This window comes from Geospiza fortis, unplaced genomic scaffold (genome assembly GCF_000277835.1).
Source record: "Geospiza fortis unplaced genomic scaffold, GeoFor_1.0 scaffold164, whole genome shotgun sequence".
In the NCBI taxonomy this organism is placed as follows: domain Eukaryota; kingdom Metazoa; phylum Chordata; class Aves; order Passeriformes; family Thraupidae; genus Geospiza; species Geospiza fortis.
Window position 1 is genome coordinate 84,455 of NW_005054426.1, and position 17,334 is coordinate 101,788.

At 40.6% G+C, this 17,334-nt stretch overlaps 1 protein-coding gene across 3 annotated transcripts in view; it reads left to right on the forward strand.

Annotated features, from left to right (window-relative positions):
- Nucleotides 1-17,334, forward strand: part of LOC102040510 (fatty acyl-CoA reductase 1-like) — a 131,943-nt gene that overhangs the window by 58,790 nt on the left and 55,819 nt on the right. For all 3 annotated transcript variants that reach the window (XR_004082358.1, XM_031061793.1, XM_031061794.1), the window contains exon 2: nucleotides 1,677-1,902. Coding sequence is in view for 2 of the 3 variants with exons in the window: in XM_031061793.1 (XP_030917653.1) it covers nucleotides 1,714-1,902 (189 nt within the window). In the remaining variant the exon portion in view is untranslated. The remainder of the gene's footprint in view (nucleotides 1-1,676; nucleotides 1,903-17,334) is intronic.

Consider the following 17,334-nt stretch of genomic DNA (forward strand, 5'->3'; position numbering starts at 1 on the left):
ATCCAGTGGGTGCAAGTGGTCCTTATATTTTATCTTTTTGTTTCCTGTTGTTCACTGGGATTGGTATGGCCTCTAGTGACTAAGGACTTCTCTCCTTCATTTTTCTACGTTGCAGGGCATGTGTCATGCCAAGTTTCTGAGATCTTTTGCCTTCATCTGGCTAAACTTCTACAACCTTCTTCTGGCCGTACACACTTTTCACATGCTCCCTGGCTCTGCAAGTTCCTGTCTTCAGTATGAGTCAGTTTTTCTGAATCGGAATGAGACGTGACATTTTGTTATAAATAAGTTAATTATCCAATAGTTTTAACCTGTTGATTTAACTTCCCAAGTGGCCGGCTCTTTCATAAGAACAAGTTTTTAATAGGCCTAGATGAGCCTTCTGTAGTCATCTAAGTTACAATCTTGGCAACATCTGAAAGTAGGCTAATAACCAAATTCACTGAGCCAGAATACCCACAGCTATTAGTTTGTAAAATAGTGTCCCTGAGAGGTTATTCTTCTTGACCCACTTTTCTAAACTGGATTCTACACCTGGTGTTTTGTCATGGATGAAGAAATTTGGGGATTTTCATTTTTTTGATGCTGAGTGCTGTGGTCCCAGGCAGCAGTGGGAAAGAAAAGTAGTATTTTGTTAGGCTTGACTCCCTAGTTTGTGTCTCTGAAGTTTCTGCTGGAGGAATTTTTCTGGGATACTTGAAGATCACTGTTCTGGTTCTTGAATACGTGATTGGCAGCATTCTACTATTCTTGTTTCTTTTTATTTCAAATTCAGTAGGCTTTTTTCAAAACAGTCACTGGTGTTTTTCATGAGCCTTTTCCTTGCAGTGTGTGTTTTGTGCTTGCTGTGGTCTGCCCCACTTCAGAAATGGTTGTTTTGCTTCTGTTACGCTAATAGGGGAAGAAGGACTTTTCTAAGAGGATTCAGTCCAACTTTGTTTGCATTTAATCAACTTAAGAGTTTGAATCACGATGGCTGGGAACATTCAGGCCTGAAACTATTGCATCTAATTAAAATATTTAACCGGGACACATCATGTGGGAACCTGGTCTGTGTCAGTGAATCTCCAAAGGGAAGCCTATCGTGTCTACACTCCTTAGAGTGAACCGGGATGAATTCTGGCCATAACAGCTTGTGAAAGGTTGTAACCTGCGCGTGGTATTGCAGTTGTGCAGAGCAGTGTCACTGCACTGTCTTCTGTGAGAAAGAGCTTTCTTCATGGTGTTATTCCAAGCCAAGGCAACAGGAAAAGTCTGAGCATGTTGATGAGTTATGGTGCCGTAGGCACAGTGGAATTGAAGTGGAAAACACAGCAAGTTTTGTGAGGAAATTTCTTTCTCCTTTGTCTTGTAGAAGTAGCTGCATATCTTCATGGCTGCCACTTCACAGTAGCAGATAAACACTCTTCAGCACTGCAGTGAGCATCTCCTGCTGGGAGCCTTGGACAGCACGAGCTGTGTTTGACCTCTGTGTGCAGCTGTGGTGTCACGTAGAGGATAAGGCTGAGCTTGATTTTTTTAAGCTTCTCAGATTTTTGTAGTTTATTTTCGCAATAAAGCCTTTTTTAAAAAAATTATTTTTAAAATTGCCATTGACTGAACCAATTTGAGTTTACCTAGGTGACTAAAAAGGTTATCCCAAAAGCCTTTAAAGCTTTATTTCTGCATTTTCTCAGGTACCTGCTGCAGGAAGGGACAGAACAAGAAAGCACCATGTCTTCAGTCTCAGCTTATTACAATGGGAAGACCGTACTTATCACAGGAGCTACAGGTTTCATGGGCAAAGTACTGGTGGAAAAACTTCTGCGCTCCAGCCCTGAAGTGAAAGCAGTTTATATTCTTGTCAGGCCAAAGGCTGGACAGTCAATGCAAGAGAGAGTGGCCAACATGTTGAAATGTAAGGTAAGTTTGTATGGTTTATTCTGGAATCTAATCTGAAATCCATTTAGCTGGGTGAAGCAAAGGGCTTCTGTTTTACTCAGTTCATGAGGAGCAAAATGCTGACAAAATGCTGTAACAGCTGTGTATTTTTCCTGTGTCTAAAACAAACAGCAAAAAGAATTGTACATGAACAAACCTGTATATGTCTGATTTTGATGGGTGCCAGAGCATTTTACACTGTAATGATGTAATCTTTTTACTTCCAGTTTTGCATGATCTCCACCTGTGTGTCTTGATCCTGTTTAGCTTGCCATCCCAGTGAAAAAATCTATAGTGACAAGAAGGGTGTCAAAGCCCTTTGCTGTATTAAATGTAAACATTTGTAAGGAGACACTGACTTGGCCTGAGGCTCTCAAGATCCTCTGGATCTTAAGCCAGTGGTGAGGTTGTGAACTTGCTCAGACTCTTCCAACTATGATAAATGTCAGAGTTCAAGCTCGTGCTTAATGCTAGTGAGAATTTGTACATAGCTGATGTGAAATGAGAGGAAGGGACAGATCTGGCCCTAGCAGGCAAGGAATTACTAGGAATTAACCTGAGAATTGTTAACATATCTTTATGGAGTATTGGTCTAAAAGTTTGAGCAAGACTTGACTGGAAGAATCCTTCTCCTTCTGCAGAAGTTAGAGGTAAAAGAGGTAACTTTGAGACAAGTAGGTCTGGCAGAAAACATGTTTTTTTCCTTCTAATGTTTTGAGGCATTAAGCTAGGAAAATCTTACATATGTCCAAGAACAGAGTTGGTTTGGTTTTGGTGTGTTTTTAACAGAGGGTAGATTGTTTTCATATTCAGGAAAATTTGTGAGTAGTATAAAAGGAAAGAGTCACATTAGTTGCTTTTTGCAAGTCTGTCATAGAATGATTTAGGTTGGAGAAGATCCTCAAAGTCTTTAAGTCCAACCCTTAACCTCACACTGCCAAGTCCACCCCTAGCTCTCATCACAGTGGATAATGTGAAACAATCCCAAGTGTGGTGTGGTTTTCCCTTTTGTGTTTTAAAACACTTGAGGAAATGATAAACCTAGGTATTTATCAAGACTTCTGTAAGGTCTGTTTGCATCTGGTGTATAAATGCTGCTGGCTTATCTTTTCAGTTGAGCAGCACAACTTGGAGGTATTATTAGCTCTAGGTGGGGTTCCCTAGTAGCTATTTTATTGTTGCAGCTATATTAGATGTACCCATTTTTCTTCCTAGGATGTTTCAGCAGTTTTAGACTTGCCAACAGCAAACAGGACATGATAACCTCTGCTTGAACCTTTGGCAGCCTGCTCCAGTGTGTTTCAAATTAAGAAAAGGAGAAGGCAGAGCTCTAAGTTAGGCTTCTGTAGCCTTGGGAAGAAAAAAAACTTACCCAAGTCATCCAGGTCCTCTTAAGGAAGAAGCTGTCTTTCTGATGCTGATCATTTTAAAACTACTCAAAAATCCTTGCCTAAGGCAGAAACCCTACTCCTCAAAGGTGTTTGTCATGTACAAATGTTGACACCCTTGGAGGATTTTTTTTCTAAAAATGAAACTGTTAATTCCACTAGATGTTAATTTAATGACAGACAAGGAGGGCAGGAAACATTATTCTTAACATTTTTGCAGACTTTTTCTAGTTGACCACAATCTAGAGACTGCCCTTTCATTTACTGTTCTGGTTTGCATGTGCCAGTTTGGGAAATCCCTGAGGTATATAACAAATAAAAATGCAACAAAACTTTGTTCCAAATCTTCAGACAACATTCGCATTTGAAATTTCTGATCACGATCTCTGATGAGATATATTGGAGTAAGCATAGGAAGCTTCAGAATAAAATCCTTTCTCTTATTTATGTGTGTTATTTACATGTACCTTTATAATTTCTAAACTCTAGTGAATAATTACTCTTTTTCCCCACAAACTGTTGATTTAATGCAGAATAGTATTTGTATCTGGGTTTAGGAGAACATACTTTATTTCTTCTTTCATATCCTACCCTGTGTAATCTTCTCTACTGTCCCATGATACATTCACTTTGCAAGTAACTCCTTCTTTTGCATTTAGCTTTGACCTAGTGTTGGCCTCTGGATTTTCTTGTTTGCACATCCAGAAAGTAAGTATTCCAGGAACCAAAGGAACAGAGAAATACAGGTTGCCAACTTCTAAATATTCTAAGCAAAGAGATAAAATGGATATTTGGGCTGAAGTAAGATCAGAGTGAAGCAGATTGGTTAAAATTAGTTGCATAATGTTTAGGTTCTTCAGGAAAGGTCCTCTGGGGACTCCTGATTTTTGGTAGTATTTAGAAATATTTTGAAAGATCTTGCCTAGAATTTTGATCCCTCTTCAAATATCTCTGTGAAATTTGTGTGGCTTTTATCATTATATCTACAGGGGTTTGAATACTGAAGTGTCACATTTGTGTCCTGTCTTCTTCACAGTGTGCACATGTGAATCTGCTGGAAGATTACTCCTGTCAAATAGAAGAGCAGCTGTGGTTACAAAAGGGTGATACAGTATGATCAGGCAAAATAGCTTAGTTTGGGCTTTTCAACAGTTGGGTACTTGGAATTTTTCAACTTCTGAATCCAACATGGAAAGTAAAATTAAGAAAATAGTTTCGGCATCAGTCAGAATTCTTTGACTGCATTCTGTAGCTGAATAGGCATTGAAATTTAATATAAGGCTGCTTTCCTTAGTAAAATTAGTTTTACATGTGGGTTCATTAGTACATTAATATTCAATGTATAATGAACAGATACTCAGTTATCTCAGCATCAAATCCAGAACAAGCATGGTGATCTTGCCTGTTTATGAAAGGAGATGTTCTGTTTCCCAGTGGCAGGTCCCTAAGGGAATCAAGCTATTACCCTGCCCTTAATGAAATGCCACGTCTGCCTTGCATAGAGCACAGCTGTTCCACAAAAAGCCCCAGATTTTAGTATGGGCTGCTGCCTGGATGTGGCCAGAGATGTGGATCATGAGGCAAAGATTGACAGGGCTATATAATTGTTAGTTGATGGGAGAGATGTCTTTATCGGAGGTAGGGAATTGCTTCAAGGAGCATTTTTTGCTGTCTGCTCCCTCTGTGCACAGAAATAGGCGGGAATGCTTGAAGGGGTTGTCTTGGATTCCCTGGAGAGCAGTTAGTGCGCTAATGCTGAGTTACTGATTGTAGCTTTCCTGTTGACCCTGGGAGAGCAGAACATTTTCCATGCCCTGCATGCAGTGAACCAAGTCTGCTTGCTGCTGCCAGGCTCTTTCTCAGGACATATATATATATATATATATATATATATATATGTTCAGTATTCCTAATTAGAAAGATCAGACAAAGTGGAGAGTGGAAAAGGCTCTTATTAATGTCTCTGATAATTCAGAGAGCAAACAGGGAGGCTGTGAATGAGGCTGCTGAAAATGGGGAATTGGATGTGACTGTAAAATGCTGCTGCTTTTTCCTGTCGTCCAACCACAGTTAACCCTTGTAGTTAAAGTGGATGCTACAGACAGACCTTCTCTTCCCTGCAAAACTTTGCCTGGAGCTGCACATTGGGATGGGCAATGCTGTCAGACGCCTTTGTCTCTTCAGTATTTCCTCATGAAGTGTGCTGTGTTTATCAGGAAATATCCAGCAAGACCCTGTAAATTTCAGCAAATCATTCGAGATTTATCTTTCCCTCCTATGACTTAGCCCCCTCACTCATCACCATAAGCAGTAAAGGCTCTCCATGGCAAACCAGTGCCGTGTCACTCCATCTGGAGCATCCCTGAAATCTGCTGTGACCACTATAGAGTGGCTTGTACTTGGATCAGGGTTAATGAAGTTTTTAGGTTGATGGAACATGGTGGTGTTAGGTCATAGGCTGGACTCAATGATCTCAGAGATCTTTTCCAACCTAACTGATTCTCTGATTCTGTACGTGCCCTATCCCTTGAAGTGTTCAAGGCCAGAACTAAAATAATATTTTTTTTTTATCTTTGAGTGTTTGAAGAACAAATGAGTTGTAGAATCATAGAGCCATAGAATCAGTTATCTTGGCAAAAAAACTCCTATGATCAGTCCAGCTGTTAACCCAGAACTGCCAAGTCCACCACTAAACTATGTTCTTAAGCATCACATCTTCGTATCTTTTAAATACCTCCAGGAATGGTGACTCAACCACTCCCAGCCTATTTCAATGCTTGATAACCCTTTGGTGAAAATATTTTTCCTTATATCCAATTTAACCCTTCCATGATACAACTCGAGACCATTCATGCTATCACTTGTTACCTGGGAGAAGAGACTGGCCATTACTTTGTTAAAGCCTCCTTTCAGGTAGAGAGCCATGTAGAGAGCCATGAGGTACCCCTGAGCCTTCTTTTTTCCAGGCTAAACAACCCCAGCTCTCTAAGCCACTCCTCATAAGACTTGTGCTCTAGACCCTTCCCAAAGGCATCTCTGACTGCAAGAAGCTGTCCCCTTTATATTACATAGGTTCTCCTTGTACTCCTGCATGACTCTCTCCCTGAAACATCAGTCTCTGGTCACTTAGAGATGCAGTTCTGTGGTGTTATCAGCATGGTTCTGCTGATCTGGCCCCTTAAAAGCAGAATTTGCAGTACTGGAGGCTCTAGAAAAGATTATGACCTAATGGTGTTGTACATTGTCTTTTATTTAAAGAAACAATGCTGCTGAAACCCAGGGAAGCCTTGGGGATGCCATTTGTCTCCAGGTCACAAGCTCTGCCAGATGGTACAGAATTCAAACCTGTTTTATTGCTGTCAAGGAGAGGTCACAGTGGCTCCATCTTTGCAAACTGTCTTCAGTCCTTCTGCTCTTGGGGGTATTCACAGTAGTAAAGTCAATTCTTTTAAAATAGACTGCAGTTTTCAGTTTCCTCCAGTTGTACAAAGGTACGCAGTAAATCACCAAGTAATTAAGAATGTTTAAATGACATACAATTCTAAATGAAAAACAAGAGCACAGTACGATATGAAACTGTAGAAATTAGGTGGATTACTCTGAAATTAGTAATTTGTTGAAAGCAAAAATGCTTCTCAGTTCATTTCAAGTGTGTTCATCATTCTGTGAAGGAAAAAGTTTTGGTGTCAAAACCTGACACATCAGTTTCCTCATCTTCCCCTGGAAGTAGAAACCCAGCATGAATCAGGGTAGTCCGACATCAACCAGGGGCCACCTGCCCGGCAGCAGCTGCCAGCTCAGCAGTCTTGATCCTCGCAATGTGTGTGTGCCTTGTATGAAGGGTAAAACAAGATCATTTTGTACACCTCAGCTTTCTCTGTGCCTACTTGCTCAGCTGCACCAGCCAGGAGGTTAATGGTTTCTGTCTTCATGTCATTCTACACACATACCCACCACCTGCAGAACAATCTGTAAAACCTGCCCCTCACTTTTGTCTTTACTTCTTGGTTTCATGCAACTTTTTTGTGGCTGGCATCATGATAAATCAATCAGATTTCAGAAGGTTTTTTTTGTTTGTCTGGGTTTTTTCCCCTTAAAATCACTTTGTGATGTCAAGTAGATGGTGATGTAAACAGCAATACCTCCAGAAGAGAATACAGAGCCTCAAATAGAAGCATTCCAGAAAAATCCCTACAGCCAACTGTATGCTAACGCATGTGCTGCTCATGCAGTAAAGTTTAAAAAAAGCTGAAAACAAAGGTGAATTTTCTCAGTTTCACATAAGATATCTGACAAGAGACATGCACATGTTTAAATATTAATATTCAGTTATTCTGCTAAATCTGTAAAGATACTGTGGTTAACAGTATGCTGCTGTCTGACAACTCTTATGGTCAGAGACCTCATTTTGTCCAAGGAATGTTATGGACAAGCTTTTATGCAGCCAGCACAAAAGCATTGCGCTCTGCAGTCCAATTAACACATACAGATTTATATAGACACAAATGCACATATATGCATAAGGACACTGTCTTTCAAGCTAGCCATTTTTGTTTTATTTAGTGGTGGGTATACCAAGGGATTTGTGTGTAAGTGAAGATTCTGCAGTGAAGATTCCACCAGCTGATAAATGACAAAATAAAAGTTCAGCCCTTGAAGCAAATGAGCATGCAGTATCTTGAGAATTATGCAATTAAAATCAACAATAAGATTTTCTCCTGCCAGTAACAGCGTAGAGGCTGCGGTTAAGCTGCATTTGCTGCCATCTGTCAAATGAAATGCATTTTAGGTGCTCCATAAGCAGTGATATTTTGAGACACTTACAGCCTATAGCTTCACAATATTTTTTCTTCAATGTACAAGGGTGTCATACAGAAGAAGGAGGGACTCTCATAAGGAAGTTAGCAAACTAAGATTGTAGTTGAGTCACAGCTTTAAAGGATCTTCATAACATTTCTTGAAATTTGCATTTCTACCTGAGTACTTTCTGGTTTGCAGCCAAGGCCCAGTTCTTGGAATCAGTGGAATTTCTCTTGGTAACTTCATTTAGCCTTGGTTGAATATCTCCTGAAAGGTAGATTTCAAAGAGGTGATGGGCCCACATAAGTAGTTACAAGCCATCCTTTTAATTCTGTGGCATTCTGGTGATTTTCTTTTTGTTCTGGATAATTACATGTATGAGTTTGATTTCCCTGCCAGTATTTCAGCTTCGGATGATAGCAACTTAAACACAGGGAAAAATGTTTGGTACTGAGATGAAAATTCAGTTCATCACTCTTCTAAATCTGGGAAACCAATACCGTCTGATTCTAGCTTTGGAGCATAAGCAAGCTAGACAATTTCTGGATTTGCAAGCTACTAAACCCAAGAAGTAATTGTTTTATTGGTAGTGCTGACCATCTGCCTGTATTGATACTGCTCTCATCCACCTCTTTTCCCATGTGACTGCTTCTGAACTCAGCCTTGTGTGTCAAGTTGGAGATGGAAATAGTATCCTAATGTTAGAATTTTTTTCGTATGACTAAAGGGAAGCTTTAGATTCTCTAATGCACAAAATTTGCTTTTATGCCAGTTGGCGATCTCTCCATCTGGAAAGTTTAATCTTTCCAGGTCTCCTCGCTAGGAGACAACTTCTAGCATCACCACCATTCCTGTCTACATATCCTAAAGGAAAAAGTCAAGGAAGTGGGGGAGTGTGCTGACAGGCATGGAGGAGTTCAGATTGGCATTTTCAAAGAGGAAGGGAAAAGAGCAAAGAGCATTGAAGAGAAAAGTGCTTCTATGCAGGCTTGGGAGTTTTACATCAGTAGCAGAAATAAGAGCGATTTCCCAGCAGCTTTTGCTGGCAGCAAGGCCATGGAGCAACATCATTAGAGAGGTCCTGTTGGGCATCCTTTGTAAGCTGCCAATTTCTCCTGGATCCTGGTTTTGTTCCGGCACACAGGAGAGAGCTGAGCTTTTAGTCTGCTGCACAGCATGTCTTGTGTTCGCAGTTTTGCCAAGTGACCCATTCACCTGCAAGGCCTTCAGCAAACATATTTTTAAACATTTGTCATTTTGCTGGAGCCTGGGACTTGGCTCTTGATGTGTGCGAGTTGGCACAATTCCTTTTTGGACTGTTGCACTTCAGAACCGCTGTGGACACCAAGCGGATCTGCTCGTGTACCGCAGCTCATCTGTGGGCGTGGGTTCTCTGCTTGGAATAGGGGCTGAATGAGGACATCTGACCTCAGACACGCTCTGAGGGCCTGAAAATCATAGCTTAGAACACAGGCTCATCTCTTTCTGCAGTGGGTTGGCAATGGAGCCATCAGTCAGCACCCAAAGAGCAGAATGGGCTATTTGGTCATTCAACACAATGTAAAGTTAACTCAAATGAACTTAAATTTTATCCTTTGTGTCTGATTTTATTCCATTCTATCCTCAGCTGTTTCTTCCATTTTTTTCTTAAAGAAAGCTATTCTGTTTTCCTAAATTGAACTCTGGCCTTCCTTACCAGTATTTTTTTCTTCCGTAGCAGCAGACCGTGGCTGAATAATGAAACCTAAGGATCAGTTTTGTCAGAAGACCCTGTGTAGTGGGTTGAGTGAGACACCCTGAAAAGAAATAAATAAATTTTGTTGTCAACAAAACACAGCAGTTTAAGAAGAAATCCTAAAGATAGTGGGGCAGAATCTTTAAACTTCTGTTTTTACTTCCCTTTCAAAACCTAATCCTTGGCTAGGACACAGATAAACAAAAGTTGTTGAAATACTGGGGAGAAGTGGGGGGAGTACTCTGATCCTTTGAGCCTCTGAGAGAGCTCTTGCTTGCGACACAGGGGTGCATCTTAATACTCAAAATTCAGAGCTTTTGATCTTCTGGGTGTCCCACAATTGATGCTAAAATCTATTTTCTGGAGGATCACACAGCTTAAAAGTTGTCTGGAGGTCACCCTTGACTGCAGTTTACTCTGACAAATCCAACCTGCTGTTTTTATTACATTTACCAGAGCCATAAGAACTGCCAAATATATTAGGGAGATTGTTTTAAAAAACTGTGAGGTTCTGACTTGCATCATAATATTACATACATAAATCAAAATGTCTGAATTGTGCCAAGGAACTCAAGCCTGAAAATTGGGCTTTGGTAATTTTCTGGGGGTGTGTATTAGGCCTTTTGTTTTCTTTTAAGGGAGCTGAGAGTGAGAGTATTGTTAGTGTTATAAATTAATTTTGCTTCTTGAAACAAAACAGCTCTTCCATTCGTAGTTAAATGTGAATGATGGTGTGACTGTGAACAGCACAAACTGACAGCAGGCAGACTCCCAGAATGAGCTGGTCTGACTCTGCAGAGGGAAACCCTATTAATTCTGGGAACAGGTATGATTCACTGCTGCACTCTGGACTGTGGAGGTGGTTGTCCAGAGCCTGTTGTTCTGGCCTGAGCTATGTTTGATTTTGAGTTGGTGAAGGGAAAGGGTTGCTAGTCTAGCTAAATATTTTTAAAATCAAGGCATGCTTTATTCGCTCTGTTGAAAATTATCACTAGACTGGTTTTTGACCCTATATATGCTCAGTTACTATAAGCTTTCACTTAATTTCTTTGAAGAAGGTCGGTGTGTCTTCAGTGGTGCATCATTCTTGTGCTTATCCTAAATTCAAGGAGATTGTGTTGAAGTGGGTGCCGCTGAAGAGTTAACAGAAACTTGCCTTATGTTATTACGATCTGAATTGGATGAGTTTTGCCAAGTGTTATGGCTTATTATTATATGATTTAGATGAGAGAGAAAACTTAGAGTGATCTCCTCATACATGAAGCTTTGAGATAGTATCTGATTGCATCAAGATTTAAAAGCAGGGACTGAGCGTGGGATGTCTGGATGGGACTTCTGGGCACTGCTGCAGTAGAAATAGCAAATATGAGTAACAAAAACAAGCACTGACTTGTGGCTTGTTTAAAAACCAAACAAACCTTTGATACTAACTAACTAACTGTGTGTGTACTTTTGATCTCCATTATTTTGTGTCATCTCATCTGTTGAAGATTGCATGCAAGATGTTTTCCATTACCATCTGTATGGCTGATTACCTTGTCAAGTGAGCAGTTTGCCTTATCTCTCTCTTTGAATGACCACATTCACACCTTCCTCGGGAGGGGACCTCCGCTGATAACAGATTATTGAATATCGGTGCATGACTGATAAGAACTATAACATCCCATTGTGAGATGCTCCGCCCAGAGGGAGGAGCCAAGCACTGCTACCCCATATACTCCGAGATTCTGAAATTGCAGTTTCAGTTTTTTTCTCCACGAGATTCCCCAGAGGAACAGCAGCTACCTTTTCCTCCTGGATCTTCAGAGGAAGACTACATCCTTCTCTACAGAACCCCCTTGCTCCAACAGAACCACACCTGATACTTCAGAGGACTGCAGCCACATTTTCAATCGGACTGCCACCAGCACCCTGACCAGCAGGGTGTCAGGTTGGGTTCTGACTCTGTCAGTGTTGTTCCAGTGGACTGTATTGTTTATTTTATTCTTTTTATTTCTTCCCTATTAAAGAACTGTTATTGCCTGCTCCCATATCTTTGCCTGAGAGCCCCTTAATTTAAAATTGTAGCAATTCGGAGGGGTGGGGAGGGTTTACATTCTCAATTTCAGGGGAGGCTCCTGCCTTCCTTAGCAGACTCCTGTCTTTCCAAACCAAGACATCATCTTTCTTGTCTATTCTGCAAGTTGTCTCCTTGTGTTGCCATCTCATCCTAAAAGTGGGATTTCATAGCTTAGTTTAGGAACAAGGGTCTCTTATTTTGGTTTTGTATCTGCCAAACACTAAAATCTGTTTTCAAACCTTGAATTTACTGCTGAGCTCAGCAAAACAGGAACCCGGATCCAAGATGGGCATTACTGGGATTACAGTTGTGTATAATACTATGAGTACTTCATCTATATAATAAAGTGTTTACAATGAACAGTCAGTACCTTCCTAGTTGGGAGGGGAAAAGAATGTCTCCCATATGGTTTTTTTGGCAAAGAAAATATGGGTAAGGACAAGCAAAATGGACTTTTTTCTTGAATTACCTTGACTGCTTTGGTAGAGCTCTAACCCCAAGGCCCTAAAAAGAGGGGAAAGAAATCCCCTAACCCCAAAATACTCTTCCAAAGTAACAATTGACTTTTTCAACTACTTCAGTTTTTTATTTTTATAATTGCAGAACTAGAACTAAATTTTTACTAAATTACAGTAAAAATTTCTAGTCAGTGGCCAGTTTTTTTCCACGACATTGAAAATTTCCCCTTTGGATGAGGCAAGAATAAGTTATTTGGATTCTCTTTTTTTTCGTGAATGCATCTTGAAAAATTAGGGTGTCCAGACAGCTCTGTACTTGTCTGAAGTTTATGTTAGTATTTTATTTATTAAAGATGTATCAAAATCTGCTAAGACACACACATACACACATTGTAAGTATGGGTAATTACACCTCCACTCAAAAGTTTCATGATACTTTCTGTAACAACTCTCAGTCTGACCTCTTTAAACCTTTTTTAGAAGTACCTCACTCATTATCCAAGATGTTCAGGTATAAAGCAGGCTGTGAGAATGCAACAATAGGGACGCAGGAGGGTAAGAAAAGGGCTTATCATTCCTCAAGTGATAAGCTCACATTTCGGAAGACCAGGTGAATACAACTGTGCCCTTCTAGCATTGTATGTGTGCCCACACCCAAGGAATTAAGCACCTGAAATATACACCTTCAGATAATTTCAGCACTGGGAAGGGCATTTCCATACAAAGTGTGACAAAATTCTAAATGGTGGAGGAGGGAAAAACAATTTAATGGCTAGATTTCTTCTTGGGGAGGTTGCTTGCAGAAAGGCAATAACCTCTTCAGAAAGCTGATGTGCTCCTTACTGTGCTGTATCCGTGCCTAGAGGCATGCTGTCTCCCTGATGGTTGACTCCCAGTTGGATGTGGGCAGTTCCCAAGCTGCTGTCCTTGCTTTGATCTCCAGGAAGCTGACTTGATGAGAACTCTGTGTGTGAGTATGTTTTGCAGCCAGTTTCTTTGCCAGGGGGCTAAAGAGAGCATGAAGATCCCATTTATTTCAGAAGCCTTCAGTATTTCTATATTCTAGAGAACACTAATGGCTGAAAAAAAGGACAAATGCTTCACCTTTTGTCAGAAGGGGCAAGAGGGTCAATTCAGGCAGCTGCAGACCAGGCAATTTCACTCCTGTCCCTGAAAAAGGAAATCATGGTGTGAATTTTCTTCACGCCTTTCTGGGTACATGAAGGAAAAGGAGGTGACTTGAAGGTCAGCATGGATTTGGAAAAGAGGTGATCTAGTTGCAGCCTTCCAGTACCTGAAGGGAGCCTGCAAGAAAGTTGGAGAGACTCTATTGACAACGGCCTAGAGTGACAGGACAAGGGGGAATGGTTTCAGACTGAAACAGAATAAATTTAGATTGGATATTGGAAAGAAATTCTTCCCTTTTAGGGTAGTGAGGCCCCAGCGCAGGAAGTTCAGAAAAGCTATGGTTGCCCTTGGATCCCTGATCTTTAAAGTCAATTCCAACCTAAACCCTCAATGATTTTATGACTTACCTTTGGTACACTTAGCTGGACCAATCGGGTCCTGGGATAAAATGACTGAATCTGTGTCATATCTGACTTACCTTTGGTACACTTAGCTGGACCAATCGGGTCCTGGGATAAAATGACTGAATCTGTGTCATATCTGACTTACCTTTGGTACACTTAGCTGGACCAATCGGGTCAGCTTTCATCATTGTCTCCATCAGATTGCCAGCATGCAGATAAGGATGTTACAGTCAAGGTGGGGAAAAGAAACCTGGCTGGACATTCAGAATGCAAGGGTTTAATAGTTCATGCTTTGCCTGGAGGTCTCTTTTAAGCAGAATTCCCTAAGAATTTGTCTGGGAATTTATGCTGTTGAGTACCTTAAAAAAGGAAAAAAGTCTCCAGGTTGTAGTGCATTCTTTATGCCACAGGCTCTGCTGGTAACTGGCAGTACTGTCAGAAGTCATATCTAACTTAGGAAGCTAGAGAAGGGAAACAGGATCTGGATCTCTGAACTCCTGAGTGCTGATAGCTTTCCTAGTCTTTTTATACATCTCTTGGCTTTTACTGTTCTGCCTCTGCTGGGCTGTGTTCATTACAATGAAGTTGTGCTGGATAGAATCAGTTGCAGAAGAAATGCACTGGTATGTAATTTGTCAAAATAAAATGTAATGTTAATTTTCCTGGGAGGATCCAGATTTTAGAGAATGTGATGGATTGCTTATTTGGAATAAGAGCAGGGGATGACTGAACAACTGTTGTAAGACCAAACATTTTTGTGCTAGAGGCCCAAAGATGTGGCTAAACTGAAGCCTTGCTTGTGTCTGTCATAAAAATTATCCTCGTGCTGAAGTGGACATGGAAAATCAAGCACCAGCAATCCAGAGGCATCACTCCTTGCTGCTGTTTATAGTGGTGGTATACATTTAACTTCATCCAATTGTGTGATACCCATCCATCTGCACAAAGTGGACTCTATGAAAAGCTCTGGAATAGGTGCTTTTGAGATCGTGACTGTTTTTCATGTACCATTCCAGCCCTGATTTGTGGTCTGTGCTGCGTCAAACAAGAGTTGATACAGTTTCCTCTGTGCTCATCTGTTTATTGCAAAGAAGATTACTTTGATTTTCTACTTAGTCACTACCCATCAATTTTTTCCATTTACCAGTGTCTGCTTTGGTCACACATCATTCCTTGGTCCCTCTCAGATGTGTCCTCTGATGTTGTGAGGGTCCCCAGGACGAGGAGAGAGATGAGAATTGACTCCAAGTTCTCAGAAGGCTGATTTATTATATTATGGTATTATATTATATTAAAAGAAAATTACATACTAAAACTATACTAAAGAAAGTGAGAGAAGACATCAGAAGGCTAAAACAAGAATGAATAGTAAAAACCTGTGACTGACCAGAGTCCCAACACAGCTGAACTGGGATTGGTCATTAATTAAAAACAATTCACATGCTGGGTAAGCAGTTCTCCAAATCACATTCCAGTCAATCAGATAATTATTGTTTACATTTCTTTTCTGAGGCTTCTCAGCTTCTCAGGAGAAAAATCCTGCCGAAGGAGTTTTTCAGAAAATATCATGGTGACACTCTGAGGACAGGGTTTCATGCTTTCCTTTGGTTTAGATGAAATCTCCAGATCACCAAACAGCGAATTCTGTGTTTCCTATCCATGTTAACTCCATGGACACATCAGGATTGCTACCTCTGGGCAGTTTACTCCAGATAAATGTTAGCTCCTGATTAGAACTGGTCCAAAGCAGCTTATGGTGGGTAGGAAAGGCATGGAGAGCAAAGCAGTTATTTGTGTCCTTTCTTAGCTAGCTTGGAGCTGCAAAGAGTGGTGTTCCCAGCCTGCTTGGAGGCAAGAACCATTCTCCAGTTAACTTCATCTTTTCCCAGGGCTGGTGGGTACTCTCTGGGGCTCTGCCACACCCATGTGCTTCTCCCTGGAGGCCTGTGCTCTCTCACAGGATTGAAAAGCAATAAAAAATGTCAGAGGAGGCCACATGGAACCTGCTAAAAAGAGAAGATTTTTCCACAAGCCTGTTACCCAAGTTTTCTACTATTCATCCCAATGAATCTTGGCCTTCTTACACAAAATTTCTTATTGTCCAGTTACAGAGAGATAATATTCCCAAGCCTAAACATGTGTTTATGGTTTTTTTTTAAGCATGGATCAGGCTTTGAGTTAGTGCCAAAATTTTGATGTTAATTTGACCCTCAAAAGGCAGCTCTCAGGAGAGAAGCACTTGGTTAAGGAAGGCATATTGCCTCCTAAAGGGCTTTAAAATAGCTAGGTTCTTCTTCCACTTGCGTGGCCTTGTGGTAAGTCACTTCAAATCTTTGTGTCTCTTTCTTCCTGTGAAAAATTATGTGGCTCTTCTTTATAAAGAACTTACTGATGAAGAAGACTATGTGATAGGTATTAATGGAATATTTGATTAAAAAACCTGTTTGAAATCCAAAATACATGTCTGGAGACCTTTAATTACCCTTCTCTCCCTTATGCCTAATATCTAATCTGGAGGTTGAGGGACATTTAATCAGTGTCATTCCCTGGTCACTTGATACAACTTTGAGACCATCCTTTTTCAGTTTGCTTTTCGTGTGTACCCATGGAAGCAGTGAGTTCCTTGGAGTGCAGGTGCTCTCTAGGAAAGCAGTCAGCTTTCTGTTCTTGTCTGCAGATTCAGGTACTAATAGATATTCAAATCCCTGGCATCAGCAGAACATGAAACCAGAGTGGTGATAGACACCTGTGCTGAAAATAAATAAACCCAAAGTAAGATAAGCTCAGTGTCCAGGAAAGGCAACGTTCAGTGAAAATAATTCAGCACTGAAGAAGGAAAGAGTATTTTACTAAATAATAGCTAGATTTTTAAATTAATTATGTATGATGTTTAGTCAATGAAACGAGGCTTTAAGCTGTACTCAACATTTGTATGGCTAAAAATACACATTTTAATATATATATATGTGGTAATGTTGTAAATTAAACACTTAAACCACTCCCTTCCTTCTATAAACCACGATGAGACCTGACTGAGTGGATGTAATTTGCTGAATTACATCTTTCTTCAAAACATTTTATGTAGCTCTTGTCAGATGGTGGCTCAAATCAAATATATCTTTGCTTTGCTCCTGTGTGATAGTTCTTGTGCGCCTGGATAATTTCTCTGCCTACGCCTGCGTTTGTGCTCCCAGGAGCTGCATCTAATTAACTCATCAGTCCTTTTCCCTTCTTTTCATTAGTTTTTATTCTGCCAGCAAGGATAGATGGATTCCAGCTCCAAAGGCACGGCAAAGCCCATGAACTGGGAAGGTGCCAGGACTTCTGAGCTGCAGCAGTGAAAAGAGGAAGTGGCAAGGAATGACATTTCTGTTCTGAAAAGATCAGTGTTTTGTTAAAAGAGATGAGATTTTCTCTGAGGCCAGCAGCACAGCTCCAGGGA